The 17,779-nt window shown below is 41.7% G+C and overlaps 1 protein-coding gene across 1 annotated transcript in view; it reads left to right on the forward strand.

Moving 5' to 3' along the window:
• The window catches only part of PSTPIP1 (proline-serine-threonine phosphatase interacting protein 1), a 57,712-nt gene extending 39,933 nt beyond the window's left edge, over positions 1-17,779 (forward strand). Inside the window, exons 6-15 of the mRNA XM_075714136.1 lie at positions 1,214-1,276; positions 2,378-2,476; positions 4,269-4,314; positions 5,166-5,245; positions 8,048-8,146; positions 8,799-8,895; positions 11,963-12,047; positions 13,572-13,642; positions 15,268-15,368; positions 17,390-17,779. Of these exons, the coding sequence (XP_075570251.1) occupies positions 1,214-1,276; positions 2,378-2,476; positions 4,269-4,314; positions 5,166-5,245; positions 8,048-8,146; positions 8,799-8,895; positions 11,963-12,047; positions 13,572-13,642; positions 15,268-15,368; positions 17,390-17,521 (873 nt within the window). The 3' untranslated portion in view covers positions 17,522-17,779. The remainder of the gene's footprint in view (positions 1-1,213; positions 1,277-2,377; positions 2,477-4,268; positions 4,315-5,165; positions 5,246-8,047; positions 8,147-8,798; positions 8,896-11,962; positions 12,048-13,571; positions 13,643-15,267; positions 15,369-17,389) is intronic.

The raw sequence follows: 17,779 nt of genomic DNA on the forward strand, positions 1-17,779 counted from the left end.
ATTTTAAACAAATGAAAAAGCATATGACCAGTATCCAATGCCACAAAAATCTTGTGTCTACAACCCTGACACACAGGACCTTGGAATAGCAGAGAAGTCTGAATATGAGAATGGGTAAAACCAGTGCTGCTGCTGAGATTTGAGGTCCGCAGTGATCTGATGAAGCAAATAAGGCATATAAAGAGAGACAGCATGCACCTAGTTCATCAGCATTTGTAGCCCCCTCACCACTTTACTACTAGGATTTGCAAAGAGAGAGGCTCGCTCTCCTGTTGAAAACAATAAGCCTATAACTCAACTGGAAACAGTTAGAGGGGCCTGGAAAAAAGGTTAAAACCGCTCCGGAGTCTTAGGCAAGCTTTTTTCTCTGTCCAGCATGCGGCTGTGAGGAAGTCAACATTAGACATGCTAGATGGTGTCAGCATTTTTGGTAACCTCCCAAAACGCTGTTACTTGTGTTTCACTGTAGCTGCTCTCAGGACTGTGTTATTTAGCCCAATGTGAAGCAAGCCTCTGAGTAGTCCTGGAGAGAATTTTGCTTGAGCAGAATATAAAGATTAAAGGACCAAAAGTCCCACTGAAGAAACCCACACCCTGCCAAGTAGGAGCATATCTCACTGTTGCATAAAGCTAGGCATATTAAAACTAAAGCCATAAAAGAGAATTCAGCACTGTCCTTCCAATGCTGACCAGATGACGATATGGAAATCAAATCGCATTGAGCATAAATTTGCCAGAAGCGATGGAATATAAATTACACAGGAATTGTTTGTTTAAAATGGACAACTACCCTTGCTCATGTGGGTGAGGCAGTGGTTTGGTCTGCAAAGATGTGGGATCAAGCTCTTGAAGCAGTGAAGGAACTCTTCTGGCAGAGCTGATGGGCACCGTGACTTGGTGTTACACTATTTAATCTCCTTAAGAAAAAGAAAAAAAAAAGCGAGGGGGGGAAGAAAATGTAGATCTACACCCTCTCTGCTATTAATGGAAACCACTGAAGCAGAATTATCTTGGATTATTTTTTTACCTGGCACTTTGATGCTCTCTGTATCACTTAGAAACCTGTAATTTATAAAAGCAGAGTAAAGTAATTTTCCCTACAGGCATGTGGCTTATAGAAAGGCCCTGACAATGCCTTTCCTAATCCTGCCACTAAAAAGGGGAAGAAGAAGTCCAAAGTAAAAAAATGCTTATTTCTGTGTATTTCTTACAGTATGAGTCTGCAATGGAACGCATGCAAAAGAGCAAATTGTCCCATTACAAGAAAACAATGGAGGTAAGCAAGGAGGTTTTGTGCAGGTTTCTTGATGCAAACTGGCTCCAATTTGAGACAGGGTGAAATCTGTATCACATGTACCTATATTTAAAGAAAGGTCAAGAATGTGTGAGTGTGCAAGAGTATGCATGAGAGAGGGGGAGGATGTGATTCCTACTATGAGGAGGAAGCTAATCTTCCCTACCGCACCTACTGAAGAGTCTCCAAAACAAATACTCAGAAAGTTAATGTGGAATGAACAATGTCCCAGATCAAACAGGATTTAATTCCTTCTAGGCAAGGGTACTTACAAGAGCAAATGTAGTTTTTTCAGTCTGTGTAAATACAACTTTAAAAACAGTGAGGGAATCTTGTAAACAGGAGGAAACCTCTCCAACTGGAAAGCTTGCAGGTACAGGAACTGCAGGCAGCTGGTTTGGGTTTCCAGCGGGCAATTGCCTCTAAAGAAGTAGCTGCAGACCCATCAGTGCTGCAGCTGGAACTGCATTAGCAATTTTTATTTAAATGTGGTTGTTCTAAGTCAATCTCTAAGACAGGGAGGTCTTTCGGTGCAAATAAGGATTTCTTTTGCTTCTGAGGACTACACATAGACTGTTACCTATGGGGTGCTGGCTCTGTCTCACAGCTTGGATCAATGGGCAAGGCAACACACTGACTTCAGCCACCTGATGCTCCGAGTCACACTGTGGAAATGACAACCCATCCCAGCTGGCAGCCTGGGAATGTGGGCTCCTAATTTTGTCTCTACACTGCAGCTTGGACAGATGCCTGATGCACCGATGGCGCTAGCACTGCCTGTGTATTCATGACCAGCCTTGCAGGGAGCTGGCTGCAATTGTACAAAGCAAACAATTTCAGGGGTGCAAGAAGAGGACCTGATTTATGCTGCCAGCCCCTACCCCAGTTTTTCAGTTCTATTTTTCTACCTCCTTATGATGTCATTGGGAATTTTTTTCTGTTGCCCAAACTTAGGTGCTGATTTGCTCCCCCAGACTGCAAAACAGAAAATGCCTAGAACATCAAGCTGGAGACAACCCAGCCTCATTCCCTAACCCAAAGCCTCACATTTTATTTCATTTCAATAATTTAATTTCAAAACAGTCAAAGAAGACCTACGAACAGAAGTGCAAGGAGGCGGATGAGGCCGAGCAGTCCTTTGAACGGACAAGTGCTTCAGGCAACCAAAAGCAAACAGAAAAGGTACCTTAGCTGACAGTGCTACTTCAAGAGAAAACTGTGGTTTTTTTCCTTTTCAAGGTACACAAGAATATAATTGAACAACCCATTCTGCGGGATGCCAGGGGCTGCTTTCCCTTCTAATTAACCCCTTAGAATCAAAATTAAACCAAAGCACCTCCCCAGGGGGGTCTTCCTTCACAAACTCCTTTGGTAACCCTGATCTTGTTCTGCGATAGGCCAAAGGTTTTTAAAAAGGCTGGGAAGGGACGAAGTTATCTAATTAATTTATGCCAGGCTATGATCTAATTGCTCTATGAATCCTGAAGGGAAACTGAATGAGATTTTTCTCCAAAATTATTTGTAAAAAAAGAAACAAGCCAGAAATATGTCATGCAGTTAGCTTTGCCTTTTGGTCTCTTACATTTAGTAGGCATAGTATCCTACATTAAAATGCATATTTTTCCTCAACATTTTTCTCCTTATGGTTAGTTTAATTTCAACTAAATTTACAAACTCAAAAATAAATCATTGGAAATTAAGGCACTGCAGTCCTTCATTGCATCATCTTGATACTTGTAGCTGACAATTCACTAACTTTTAATGGGAACATTTTACAGCGGAACAGATGGAGAAAACAAAATAAATGAACTCCCTTTGGCTCGATAAAAATCAGTGCAGTGTAAGCAAAAAGGATCAAAAATTATCTCAAGGAGTGGGGGGATGGAGACTCTAAAAACAGCATCCGAACTTTACATTTTATTTCCAGCATTTACTAATCTTTGATGAACAAACCCCTCCAGTTTAGCTGTAAAGAGGGGATGAAATCCTGGCCCTACTAAAATTACGCCAGAACACTTAGCAAGTTCAATGGCATCAAAATCTGACACAGCTTCTTTCATGCAGAAGGATCACAGGGTGCTTCATTGCCATTACTTCCACACACACGCCAGCACATTTGAAATGCACAGAGGCATCTCACAAGAAACATGTCAGCTGTTTAATTCTGTGCAGAACTCGCAGTATGGGACATGAAGCAAATAAGAATGAAGCTTATGTTCCCAGCTTACTACACACTTTCCAACCAGCTGTGATGAGGAATATGGCCATAAGAACCCCTACCTGAGCCTTGTCTTGAAGGGCAGAATGGACGAATGTGTTACACTGATGTCTAGAGCTGTGCATTAATGTACTGTCATTACCATCTGTGCAGAAAGACCTGGGAGTACAGAGCTGTCAATAATAACTGTATTTTCATTTGTTAAAAGCTGCAGGTTTTTAAAAAAGAAAAGTTCTACTTAGAGTGAATTTTGCTTTTAGGCTTCTGAGTTGTTGTGGGAAATAATCTGGCATTTGCAAAGTATTTTAAAGGCTGTGTTCTTTTCATCTGTGTATTACATGAGGAGCTTGGAAGATGAAGAATTTTAACGGCCATTTATTTCTACTTATAAATATCTCTTAGAAAAGCACATCAAACACTTGAGAAAAAAAAAAAAAAAACAACTCAGCCAGCAGACACAAACTTCAGGCTGGATCATGATAGCACCAAGCTCCTATGGCCTGGACATCTGAATGGAAGGATGTAAATTGCCAGATTCCCCTTGCAGTCAGTGGACCTATGGCTGCATCTGTGAAATTCTGGTCCCTTCTTCTCCATAGTGCACATTCAACACAACCGTGCATAAAGGCGGGACAGCCAAGAAGTGTTTGCCAGTTTCAGCCTTTCCCCTGAAAGGGGAAAGGGAGCAAAAGAACTGGGGCAGAAGCAAAAAATACAGTCAGAAATTAATTTGGGGTGTTTCTTCTCCTGTTGCAGAGTCAGAACAAAGCCAAGCAATGCAGAGATGCAGCAAATGAAGCAGGTGATGCTCTATTTGCAACTGAACTAAGATTTTCTCAGCAAAGATCTACCAGCACACTGATTTTGATAGACGACCATCCAAATCACCCAGGCTGGATCTGTTTGAAGTCAGGTTTCCCAAAGTCACCTACCCAAAGATTAATGAAGAAGCTTCTCAAGAACAGCAACCTGATAGTCATCTACTCTTACTTCCCTTTGTGGAAATGCGAGCCTCCTGCTTTCATTAAAGAATTTATAGAAGACCTCCTTTAGGGACTTCACCCAGGAAAGGAACGCTCTTCTTGAAGCAAGTTTGAAAGCACAAAAGAATGACACTCGAATTGCCCCCAGCCAGCCCAAACCAGATACACAGTCCCCAGGTTCCCTGTACATGAGTATGGCAGCATTCTCCATCCAGAAACACAGTGTATGTCCCGAAGGACGGGCCAGCAGACATCTGAGCTGGTTCATGAGTTCAGACTTGTCCCTCACTGCTCATGTAAAAGTTTACACTACATCACATGGCTTACCTGGCTGGCTCAGCACAGAAAGAGCCTAAGGATGCTCAGTGCCCAAGCGTGGTCCAGGCTCTTCATCTCTGATTTGCGTTATCCCCACTGTAATGTTTATAGATGATCTGCCAACCATGCAGACAGAATCCTTACTCTAGCATAAATTTGCAAAGAAAAAAATCCAAATATCCTTGAGGCCCACCAGTTTCAAGCTGACACATTCTTGTGATACTCCAGCAAACCACAGGCCTAAAGTGTAAAAAACACAGCAAAGTCTTAATAGGAGGAAAAAGAGAAAGACTGTATAATTTTTTTTTTCCTCTAACTGTTGGGTTTCTATTATATGTGTTTGTGTTTACAGAGAATGTGTACAAACAGAACATTGAGCAGCTGGATAAAGTCAGAACAGAGTGGGAACAGGAACATATCAAAACCTGTGAGGTAAACGTTGACTTTTGCAGTGACATATTTGTGCACTCTTTATTTTATCCTACTTGCAGATATCAGTCTAAGACCTGAGATATTGTTCCAAGGGTTTTGCTGTTTGTTTTGTGTGGAGTCTCAGTAGATGTCTTTGCAAAAATACTGCAAAAACTAGAGTTGATTTAGACATAGCTGCTAGCTGTCTCGCTTGCTTACATTCTCCTTGCTTGTTCAGCACATATATGTAAATATAAAGGAGAGAATAAATGCATAGTTGTGAGAAGTGGAGCAATATATGAACGTGTACAATCTATTTGCAAGCATTTGTTGCTAGTTTTCACCCACAACTTAACGTAAGAATACACTAGTTTTAGGGATGATCTTCTATCACAGCCAAGATAAGGTTGTTTCTCAAATAACTGCTTTGTGACAAAATGTAATTTCAGTAGAAAATGCACAGAAATGTAGACGTGAAACTTCATTTTTGGTTTAAAAAATTGATTTTCAAATTGAAACAAGAATAATTCAATTAATCCATTAAAAATGAACAAACAAAAGATTTTCTTTACATTACGTTTTGCAAGAGGCTACCAGAATGGCTTCTTGTTCTAACGCAGGAGATGTTTTTGTGTTTGTTTCTTTATTTTTTTAAATCTCACAAGTTCAATGGAGATTAAAAATAAAATCTTCTGGCTAAGCTAAAAAAGTATGCACCATAGCTTTCTGAGAGCGAAGATATCCAAGCCACTCAGAATCTTTATTTTGCATAGCACTTTATAGTCACCTGCAAGAATATTTGCCCTCTGCCATGGAGTAATCTTTCAATTGAAAGATGGTAGTGGAAAAGTCTCTATTTCCATTATGCTGAAGGTGGACAAAGAGATTTGCACTTGGATAGCAAGTTTTTCACAATTTACAGGAACTGGTTGACATCCAAATCAGCCTCATATTTGATCATATTAATCGTTTGAATACATTTGCCCATCTGCTAAAGTATGATTTTGCTATGTTTTCTTGCTGCAGGCTTTATTTCCACATAAAATAAAATGCATAGCTATCCAGTTCTCTGCTTCCTCTTAAATATTCCCTATATGGGAGGACTGGAAAGTCCCATGGCTGGCACAGCACAGAAATTGTCCCCAGAAATTGTCCCAAGCCTTAATTTTCCCCAGACGCACATTTCCCCCCTTCTTAAAAAGCCAATAAACAAGTGAAGCATTCCACAACCTAAAACACTTCATTTCTCCCACATGGCTAAATTCTGAATAGCCCACAGAGCTTATGGCCTGCCCACTGCTTAATTCAAACAACCATTCATAAAGGAAAGGCATCTTTAATGCATTATTTTAAAAGTGCTTGTAGATATAAGAACTGACAGATTTTTTGAGGCATTTAAAACTAGTAACTAGTACAAAAGCAGCTTAAGAACCCAGACTTCTGGCTGCATAGCAGGGAAACCAGAAGTGCCGAGGTCGCTTTGTCTCTAGCTGAGCGCTGGACATCCATCGGCCAAAAATCTTGGCTAGCAAGTGGCAGCACTGGGATGACCTTCATCACAGGGGCTGTGCCATATTCCTTGGCACGAGATGCCCAGGTTCACCAGCAGTCTGTTGCACAAGCCAGCAGGGCACGAGGGATGTGTCTAACACAACACCCAGCTGTATTTTGCAAAGGGCTTGACAAGCCCAGAGTCACTACACTTTCCTCTTTGATGAGATGCATTTCCCAACAAGACACTATTTACCTGGAAAATTCCCTGTCAGCTCTTGTAGCCCCTGAGGGGCTAGGCTGCAACCATAGGCTTTTTGTTCAGAATGGATATCGAAATAACTCATTCTCCACCCTTCAGGTTCTCTTTAAAAGCTTTTGCTCTCAGAAACTGGTCCCAATGCCAGCTGAATCCCTTGATGGACTCTTTTTTTCTGTTTTTTTTAGATGGTAAGATATTAGATGGCAGGCAGCGTACCCAACTAAATGTTCTGCTGAATATTGTATACATTTGTGGTGTTCTGGACATAATTACTAGCAACTGGAGATGGAAACAGATGGCTGGAAGCATCTGAGCTTTTCACACCTCATAGAAAACCAAAAATTGATGTTCTACTTACAATAGTACAACTCAGAGATCAGGGTGGTTGTGTTTTGGGTTTTTTTTAAGTTTTTAAAGGAAGATTTTATCTGCCTCTTCCCCCAACTCAGTTCACACTTCTCCTCTCTCTTCCCCCTTCATTCTTCCCAAGCTGTGCAACAACATGAGAAAATCAGACAGATGAAGGAAGGGAGTAAACTCTGAAGAAAGAAAAATGCCTTCTCTTTACCATGAAAATAACCTTAGAAATGAACACAGGCAACTCCAGAGAGCCTCAAATAGTTTCAAAAGAGAAAAGTTTGGAAAGACATTTTAGAAGGCAGAGATGGATAGTTTTGGCTCTTCCTCTAACAAATACAACCCTTTCATGCCAGTACTCTACTGATCTGTTAAGCATCAAGATTTCAGTGTGATGGGCAGACAGGACCCTGACTCTGAAATCCTTGGCAGTAGAGGTAGCAGTCAAATCCAGATCCTGATTCCTCTCCCCTGCTTTATTTTTGTCTATAAAACATAACTTTAATTTGATGCGATCAATTAAAACAAATCCTTGAGCACTAACAAGTAGATGTAGTTTCTCCAGTAGCTGAAAAGATGTCCTTTACAAAGGATCCGTCACAACGGCTTGCAGCACTACGAACTTGTCCCAGAGGAGCCCCAACCCTGTTGCTGCCTGCAATGCAAATAAATAACTACCATGAGGCTACGTCACATCTCCTCTTTGGCTTTAGGTCTTCCAGCTCCAGGAGTGCGACCGCATCACCATCCTCCGCAACTCACTGTGGGTTCACTGCAACCAGCTCTCCATGCAGTGTGTGAAGGATGATGAGGTAGGGGCACCTGCCAAGTAGCTTCACATGCAGAGGGGGAAGAGGAGGAGCAAGAGTGCTCTAGCAATACAGCACTACCTTGCCCTTCTCTGCGCATGCTAACTGTCTCCAGCAAACTGGCTGTTGTGCATGTTCAGTGAGGGGGGAGCATTCTTGATCTAGCTTGTTCCCTCTAGATGTAAACCAGATATATGCCTGGATGCAGATGGTCTGTGTCACACTTGGTGATGCTTACATGTCTCCTCCCCCCAGTTTGTTGGGGAATGCTTCCAGCTACCAGAACACTCAGTCGAGTACATTTGGGCTCAGGCACAACTTTCAGAAAGGCATCCAGTCATGGTCTCAAAATTGGAAGATATAAAGAATACACTAGTTTTGACTTTGAACGGTTGTTTCCTGCTATTAATTTCTTTATTGCATTGAAAAGCCCTGGACTACCTTTGTCCTCCTCTCTTAAAAGGATATCCAGAGCACAAATAAACAATTGTGTTTACAAGAATGTTTGTTATGGGGGACAGACCAAAGATTCATCCAGGTCAGACGTATCAAGCATAAAGTGTCTCTTAAGGGGAAAAGTATAAGAAGAGCATTAATCGTTAATTCAATGTGAAATGTTAAAAATTAAATTAAATTCTTGGATTCTGTTTTGTAGCTGTATGAAGAGGTTCGGGTAAGCTTGGAGAACTGCGTTGTAGAATCAGACATAGACTACTTCATTAAGACTAAAATGACAGGAACACAACCTCCAGGTAATTATTCCTATTGGTCTTGTCAGATGAGTCACTCATTAGGCTGAGGCTGCAGTTGTGCAGTACACGTCCTTTGGAGGTGAAACCAGCTGGAGGAGTTTCTGCTCCGGCTATTCATTTCCACCTGCTGCAGCTCCCTTCCCCCTCCCTGTGCTGCCATTACTCCTTGTGTAGCTCTGTAAGTGGGATAGCTGAATGATCCAGGTTAAAAATAACCCTCCAAAAAAAGAAAAAAAGTTGTTTTGGCTTTTCAGCCAGGCTCATTTCACAGTACAGCTGAACTGACACTGCTAAGGAGGTGGCAAACTGCCTTGCAGAGATGGCAACCTCAATTTCCTGCAGTGGTGACAAGTCAGAGCCAACTTAACGTCTAACTGCCCCCTGGTGTCCCCTTGACAGATGCTGCCCCTTCATTTGCAGCACAGAAAGGACCAGACTTTGTATTCTGTTTTGTTCCACCTGCCCAATGGGGAATAACATCTTTTTTCCTCTGAGGAAGCTGTTTGTATAAGGGCAAGACCCTAGCTGGGGGAAATTTTGAATGAAATTGGCTTTCCTCCAGCATGCAGAAGCGATGCACGGTTCACAGAGTCTGTCCATTCAAGCCAAAGCAGCCTTTTCATCAACTTCAATGATCAAAAAACCTCTGGGCTGAAATGGAGACTGGGACAGCAAGAGCTGAGAGCAGTTGTAAAATGAAAACATGCTGCTCTAGGGTAGGAGTTATCCAAACACATCACCAGAAAGGAGGCTATCTAATGTCTCACATGGCCAAATACAAACCACACCCTCTTCCTTCAACAAGCAATAAAAGTATTTATAGACTGAGTGAATGCTAGCACAAGCTGCTGCAGTAAAAAAAGATTCACAGCCTTTGTAAAAGTAGAGAAAAATCCCTATTTCATCTCTTTACTAGCTGGTTATACATATCTATGCTTTCTGCCCCCGTTTATTTTTTTTTTTTTAATCTGTGCACAGGTACTGTTTCACTTCCACTATCTGCTCTAACACCATACTGCTACTTCACAGTAGTATGCCCTTAGTATGCCCTCAGCCGTATCGATAGAGCTTCTTCCATTCAGAGTGGGGAATAAGCTGTACTGGCATAAGAAAATTTTATGCTGATAAAAACCTTCCATGCTAGGAGTTGTACGAATGCTCTGTCCCAAGGGATCATTATCTCGTACAGGAACAGCTTACACCCCTTTGATTTCATTGCAGAGCTCAGAGCTGGCAGCAATTACAGCTTCTTCAGCAGAGCTGGACGCTGCCACTAACTCAGCACTGAGTTGAGGCCTGTTTTTCACTCAACCTTTCTGTCATTACACCTATGATGATTAAGAATTGGGATTTGGGGGATTTTTTCAAATGAATATATCGATACTGGTGCACTGGATACCATTTTGCTGCTGTAGTTTATTCTTCTTCACATAGGGGATTTAAATTCACTGATACAGGAGCATTTACCAAGGAAAAACTACATTTTCACCGGCAGAAGAACTGTGCCTTGTAACAGTGTGAAACAACTTCTGTATACTAAGAAATTTGTAATTCTCAGCTAGGTTTTTGCTTTTTTTTTTTCCCCCCCCCTATATGAGATTTTTCATTCTCTAGTCGCCTAGGCAATTCTCTGCAAACAGCTCTCGGCTATGTCAGGACTCATTTCTAATAAGAAATAGGTGGGAAAAACCCTTGAGAGCTTTATGAAAGGCAAAGAAACAACTGACTTGCTTTTTTGTTGGTTTTTTTTGCCACCTTCTAGAAGGTGACATGTTCTGGAAGTAGCATCCTAGTATCTCCACGGCTCTGGTTAACGAGTTTGCATGGTAGCACATGGTGAGCTGTTGATCTGTTTTATTATTTGCAAAATGCAGGAGGAAACCCACATGTCATTCTGTATTGTGTAGCAGGAGACCTTCATCCGGACCAAACCTTCTGGTTTCTTGATGCTGTTGCTCACTCCCCTCTTCTACCTCATCTTTAGAGTGCATTATAGACTAGCAACTATACCAAGGTGACAATCTAGAAAGGTAATAGGAGCCCCTTAAATTGGTCAGAAAAGTCCCTAATTACTGGCAATCTTACTTGTAAGGATTCTTCACACTCACTAGTTGTACATGCCTGCTCTGCTGATGATCTTGGCTGACCCAATGTGAGAATGTCAGCACAACCTTTAGCCTAAGTCCAATGCCTGTCTTAATTTGCTGGTATCAGAACTGAGATAATACGGTACCACAGACTTCACTCATATTTGTTTGGCTTTAACACAGAGAAGGCAGAAAGAGTGTGTGGCCACCAGCTCTAAGCAACTACACTGTGAGCTATGAGATGAAAAATAAATAAATCCATCTGTAACTGTTTCATCTGTAAAGCTAGACTTGGAAATGGTCTCAATTTCACCCTTAACGACACCATAGGGGAGAGTGAAGGAATTGTAACATAACAGTGTCTGAGAGAACAAAACCTAAATATCTCTGGGTAAACAGCAAATCAGGTCTCAGGAGGTGGACAGGGGAGATATGAACGGTAGGGAGACAAGCACAAGCACAGACCAGGAAATTGCTCATTATTGCTGCTGGCAATAACGTTCAGAAATCTCCCCAGCTCCGACAAAAATTCCGGACTCAATACATTAAGAAAAAAGAAACAAAACACACTGCAGCCAATTGTGTCAAGAACATGGTCCCAGTGTCAAAATGACCATGCTCTGCTCCCTTAAATCCTGAGCTTTAAGGCAACAGAGGAAGCAGTCATGGAGGAAACTGCCACCTTAATTAGGGTTAGCCACAGCTGTTAGAATGGCTCTTCAGCACCTTGACTGTGCTTATCTCAGGTCAAGCATGCCTTTCTACCAAGGACATATCTGCTTACAATCACTTGAATGGCTTTTGTCAAGTCCTCAGGTCCCCCTCAGCTGCTCCAGCCACATTACAGGCAAGTGCAGAGAGGTGCTGTGTTGCAGTTTGCTCCAGCAGCCCCTGACAGTTGCCACGGTGGGCTGCATTCTGGTGGGGAGAAAAAAAAAATTTGCCTGTTTGAACATCTCATTTTTATTGCCGTGTTGCAGATGCAATAGGATATGAGAACTACTACAGCAGAGAACAAAACAGAAGCAACAGCAGCCCAACCCAGTCTTGTGGGATGATGAAGAGGTGAGTGGCAAACCTTGGTTCCCAAAACAGGTATTTCTCCGTATGAACAGCAATGTATGATGACAGGAAACAGGACCTGGAAAATTACTACTTCCTCCCTTGTAGCAAGAAGCAGCTACATATCAGTAAATATAAATTGACAGAAGAAGTAAACCTATTAAAACCAGAGTCAGAGTAATTTTGCATTGGCCTAGTGGGAGGAGCGACACGGGACGAGTTCATAAAACAATTAGCTGGCCAGCAGTGGATAGCATTCACTTATTTCCTCTTTCCTAGTGAGTCATGGCACACAGCAACAAAAACATTTTGTTCAAGGGAGGGCAAAGGTGAATCTTGCTGGGAGCAAAAGCTGGGGAGAGCTGTCTTTTTCAGCAATACCTCCTGGCTTACTGCACCACCCAGCTGAGCAGAACAAAGAGCTGCTCTCTGTATCTAGACCAAAGGAAAAACCACTTAGTGGGATAACTGTGATGATTAGGGAGGCGATTTTTCTCTTTCTGATCCATTTATGCTGGTAAATGCCATAAAATGGATGCAGTTACATCAGCAGAAGAGCATGGTAGATCTATTGGTTTTAATATTTTGTACTAAAATGGCTAATTCACAGTGGGAATGGCATCATATTTAAAGCAGAAGAGCTTTATATTTTGACAAGCCTTATGACATGGCAAAGACAAGAAGCGGGCTGTGATCTCCCATTCAAAATGTGGTCCAGGCTTGTTAGTGAGCTGACAAGGTTTATGCACAATACTTTGTTTTTCAGCCAGAAACCAGATCTTCTATAATAATGAATTCTACTGCTGCATCCTATACAGTTACAGAAGACAACTGTACTGCCATTTAGAATAAAACCATGCTCTGCATGGGCAAGCAGTCTAGAGACACTCAGTCTGAGTTTGGATGTCCATTTTCCAGGAACACTGAGCATTCACCAGCTGAAAAATCAAACCCTTTTAATATGCCTTAATCATGCAATGCTATTTCTACCTATGCTTGAGAACCCTAACCCATATTCTCACTTTACTTAGTCTCCAGTGCCCAGCTGTGATGTAGAATATAACTAGGGATATATTAAAAAAAAAAAAATTCATTTAAACTCACAGTTTTTAGAAAGGCTCGTTATACAAGCTTTGTATTTTAAATTGTATCAGAGTTTTCCTTAAAGACAAAGAGATGGTAATCTCTTAGAAACAACTGATAATACTTATCATATTAATATCATGAAATAATTGGAGTTCTGCACCATGAGCCTTTGGATCAACAACAAAATACTATCTCATGCATTTTATATGCAATTTAGTGATGGCTGATGGTTCAGTATTCTGCTGCATTTTTTAAATATATTTTTAACTGAAGATAAATATATCTACAGCATAAATGAAAACAGACAGGCACAGGAAGAGGTGACATCTACCCAGTGCTGCAGCAGATGGAGGGAAGGTTGAGTCAGACAGGTGAGATGAAGGAATGCTCATACGCAGTCCTGTTCGCTCATTTTGTCATTGGCTTCTCTTGGTTCTGCAGATTCTCTGGATTACTGCATGGAAGCAGCAAAAACAACATGGGAAGTGCCACTCCTTCAGCCCCTCCTCTTGGTATGCCTCTTCAGGAAATAAGTTTACCAGATGTGTTTGGTTTTGATCATATTGCTAAATCAAACTTTGACATGGAGCAGAAATGGTAGAGCAGATACTCTCATGTTGGCAGTCAAGAGTAAGAGTAGTCAGGAAACGAATTTAGCTTGGATGTTTATTAAGCAAATTTCCCAGTCTAAAGTGCCAAATAATCCATATAATCTTCAAAACCTCTGTCTAAGCAAGGGGGAACTGTACATTCAGAACAACACAGACTGACTTAGATAATAGTTTTCTCCTAAGGTAGCATACCTCTAAGAAGTGCAAGAGAATACCTAAAGTTTTTAACAGGCCAGGTTCATGCCTTATGAATGCAAATATCCATCTCATTTCACAGTTACACTGTCTTATTGTAACCCTTGCAAGTAGGCATTTATCAGATGACATTTAAAACATAGTATTTTGACTATGCAGAAAGTAACAGCTTATGACATTTTTATTGGTTTGATTTAAAACAAAAGCATTTTAACTGTGATTCCTGTCTAAAGAAAAGAAAAAGCTGTTTTAGAACAGCTTCAGAACAGACCCAAATCAATTTCCTTTGTCAGGCCTGCCTGCTTGGGCACCCAGAAATGAAGCCCAGCCTATCTTACTTGTTGCATTTGGTGGTCAGCCAGGAGAGACTCTCCAGTGCTACCAAACACCAGCTGGACCTGCCAGGCACCAGCTCGGGCTCTGGCACACGTAGAGCAATGCAGCATTAAGCAGCTGAGGGTAGTAACTCCTGAATTTCCTTAGGCTGGGGACAGGAGGGGAGAGTGTTCCAGTGTTCCCTGGACAAGACCCTCAGGAATGGCACACTCTCTGCGTTCAGCTTTTTCAACTGCTCCCATGCTTGTCTTTCAAAATCTGAAAAGTCAGGGAGCTGACAGTGCTCTTTAGGACAACTAAACCAAGGGTTGACTGTGGGAAGGTACAGGCACCCTGGCCACTCCATGTGCTGTCAGAGTGCTATCATCCCATTGAGGAGTCAGATGTGGGAAACTTCTGCTCGCCTCAATGGCAGGGGAAGCTCCCAGGCAGATGCTGGAAAGGAATAAGAGGAATAATTATGACAAGCTGGATTAAAACAACATCTTACAGAAAAGTTTTGTCAGTGACACATAGCTGTCTGAGAGCTATGGAAACTACTGGAAAATGTCTGGTGACCCATTGGCACAATATTTTCCATTTTTCTCAAGGGAAAAAGAAAAGCCCTATGTGAATGACTGAACTGCTAGAATTTTATACCACCAGTAGCAAACATTTTAAACCAGTTTAATCACAGCATTTCCCTCTTTGGACCAACTGGATTATGCTTTAGCAGGGTAAACATTTTTCCCAACCTGGATGAGGCTAAAGCTAGTTTCTGACCTCCCACAAAGTTCAATAGGTGTATTGTCATCTAATCAACAGGACACAGTTTTTGTGCAAGACTTTACCTACAGTTCACAGCAGCTTTTCTATACATGTACATCTCCAGACAGAGAGAGAACAGAAACCCTTGTATTTGTGAACTCTTGCATATGATCCCATGCATTTATAAGCAACTGAACTCTTTGTTTCTGTGTGTGGTTTGTTTTTTTTTTTCTTTCTTTCCTCCCTAGCAGAGAAACCAGATGGAGTCTATGCATCCATTTTTGCAAATGAACAAGCTGGAATCACATCAACACAGGACTACAGAGTACTTTATGACTACACAGCCCAGGTAACAAAAGGCTTCAAAATAAGTATTTCATAGTGTCAGATTTAAAATAGATTATGTTGATCCAAACATCTTGAAAGTGCTAATTCTGTGAAGGAGGTGTTATCTTCACTTTACAGCCAGGGACACTTAGAGAATTATTGGTCAAGGTCACATGCAGAAGCCAGAAATCCCAACTCCCAGTTCCTGGCGCACATCACCAGACCATGCTGCTTCAAGATGAAACAATAACATTTTTTGAAAGTGATTACACATTAGCATGCTGTACCACTCCTAAATTAGTGCTGAGCTGTTACAACCTCCATCCAGAGACACAGGAGACTGCAAACACAAGGAAAACTATTTTTTAGGGTATGATGGCTAAGTATGCAGTATTGTGCATTGTGAACTTATATCTTTGTGAAATGTTCTCCTAGGAAACATGACTACAGATTCTTCGTGTAAGAATATGTGACAGATGCTTATCTAGGAACTCTTCTCCATTCGATCTGACTTACCATCTGGAGTGTCCTACTTTAGTTTAACATACTGGCTTCAACTAAGGTGCTCTCCATGGTGGAGAGGACTGAATCCTCATAAATGACACTGTTTCCCTGTACTTCATGGTGCAAGTTGCAGAATTATGGTGGATGTGGTCTGTGTACTAAAAGATTGTTATAAAGAGCAACCTGCATCCTTAACTGGGATATTGAACCCTCACTGGCATCAGACCTATCTAGGCATAGTACCATTAGTAAAAGTTTATGAATGGACTGGTTATGAGTATTTTCTTATTCAGAACCTCTTGGACCCTTGCTAAATTAGCCTCCCTTAATGGGACTTTCACAATTCAATAACTTGTCAGTTTAAAGGTTCCTTTTATTAGCTTTAGATTAGCAGAAGGAGCAGCATCCAGGAGGTCCTACGTTACAATGCAGAGAGACCCTCACACCAAGGGACCTGCCATCAATAGCCAACATTGAAGAAATGCTGGCATGTGACAAAATCAGATAGCCAGATAAATTATGAAAACAGAGAAAGGACTGGAAAGGAGCACTTTCTCTTAGGTACAGAAGTGTACACCTTTTATTACATGTTCTTTGTTTTGCTTTGTTTCCAACCCTCTTTTATTATTTGCCTGAAATTTCATCCAAGCACAGCTGAAAGTATCTCACTATTAATGGCAGTTCCCCTGAGGAGACTGCTGGATCCCCTTGTCAGATCCTTACTCCAGGAGTTGCCTTAAAAATATGACACACATGGATTTTCCCTGCTGAGAAAAGAGCCTGCTACTACTTCCAGTATATTGTATATTGAGACCTCTCACTTTTCAAGTCTGTTCTTTCTTACTCAGGTACATTAAATTTAGATTTAGCTGATGCATCAAACTTATCTGGAAGCCTCTCTTACCCTGTTTTCTGTTTTACTACATTGTGGGTAGCAAAGTGGTTTCCTATGGAAAATAGGACAGCACCACTGAACGGACTGATAGCAGCCTGAGAGCTCAGCGATAGCTTACTTGCAACTACTCCATTTGTCTCAGAGATAGAAGTTACCTATCTCAGGAATAGTCACTGTACCTCCACTGGTCACTGATTTTCCGTATTAAAAGAACTGAGAGACCTACTTAAAGCCTGGATTAGTAGAGATGCTGCTTTTATCTCCCTTGGGAATTAAGCTGTGCACTGTTTTATTTAGTAACACCTGCAGACTACCAAAGGGTCACGGTTAGCTGGTTTAGAACAGTTGTATTTAACCCTTTCTGACCTTCCCCAATGATACAAGTGTCAAGCTGCTCAGGAGGAGACACCATGGAGACTGGGGAAATTTGAGGATCTTAAGGAAACAGCCAGGTCAGTAAGTGCTCAGTCCCTCATTGCCTGGTATCTCAGGCTCATTCCCAACCTGAAGGACACTGGCAGACTGCTGATGAAAGGCAGGGTAAAAGAAACCCACCAGATACATGCTTGGGCCTTCCTGTACACATGCTTGGGCCTTCCTGTACTCTCAGGCTAACCACATTTCCTTTCCCTGTCTCCTTTCAGAACATGGATGAACTGGACATCAGTGAAGGAGACATTGTAGTTGTCATTGAAGAAAATGAGGATGGCTGGTGGACGGCAGAAAGGAATGGGCAGCGAGGCTTTGTGCCAGGATCTTATCTCAAAAAGCTTTGATGAAAAGAAGCCCAAGTCCTCAGACTCTAAAAATATTCTATTACTGAAAATAAACAGCACACAAGGTCTGCTTCAGCTGACCAAGGGCAACCCATAATACTGTCTTCTACAATTACCAGTCAGGAAATAGCCAACTGACCATGCTTTCCTCTTCCTTCCTCCTGTCCCATCCCAGCATCTCCTGGCCTACACTGTCTGCAGAAACCATCTTCACCTCAGATTGATTAGGACTTCTGTTTCCTACCACAGTTCTTCCTA

Source organism: Pelecanus crispus, chromosome 7, assembly GCF_030463565.1.
Source record: "Pelecanus crispus isolate bPelCri1 chromosome 7, bPelCri1.pri, whole genome shotgun sequence".
Classification (NCBI taxonomy): domain Eukaryota; kingdom Metazoa; phylum Chordata; class Aves; order Pelecaniformes; family Pelecanidae; genus Pelecanus; species Pelecanus crispus.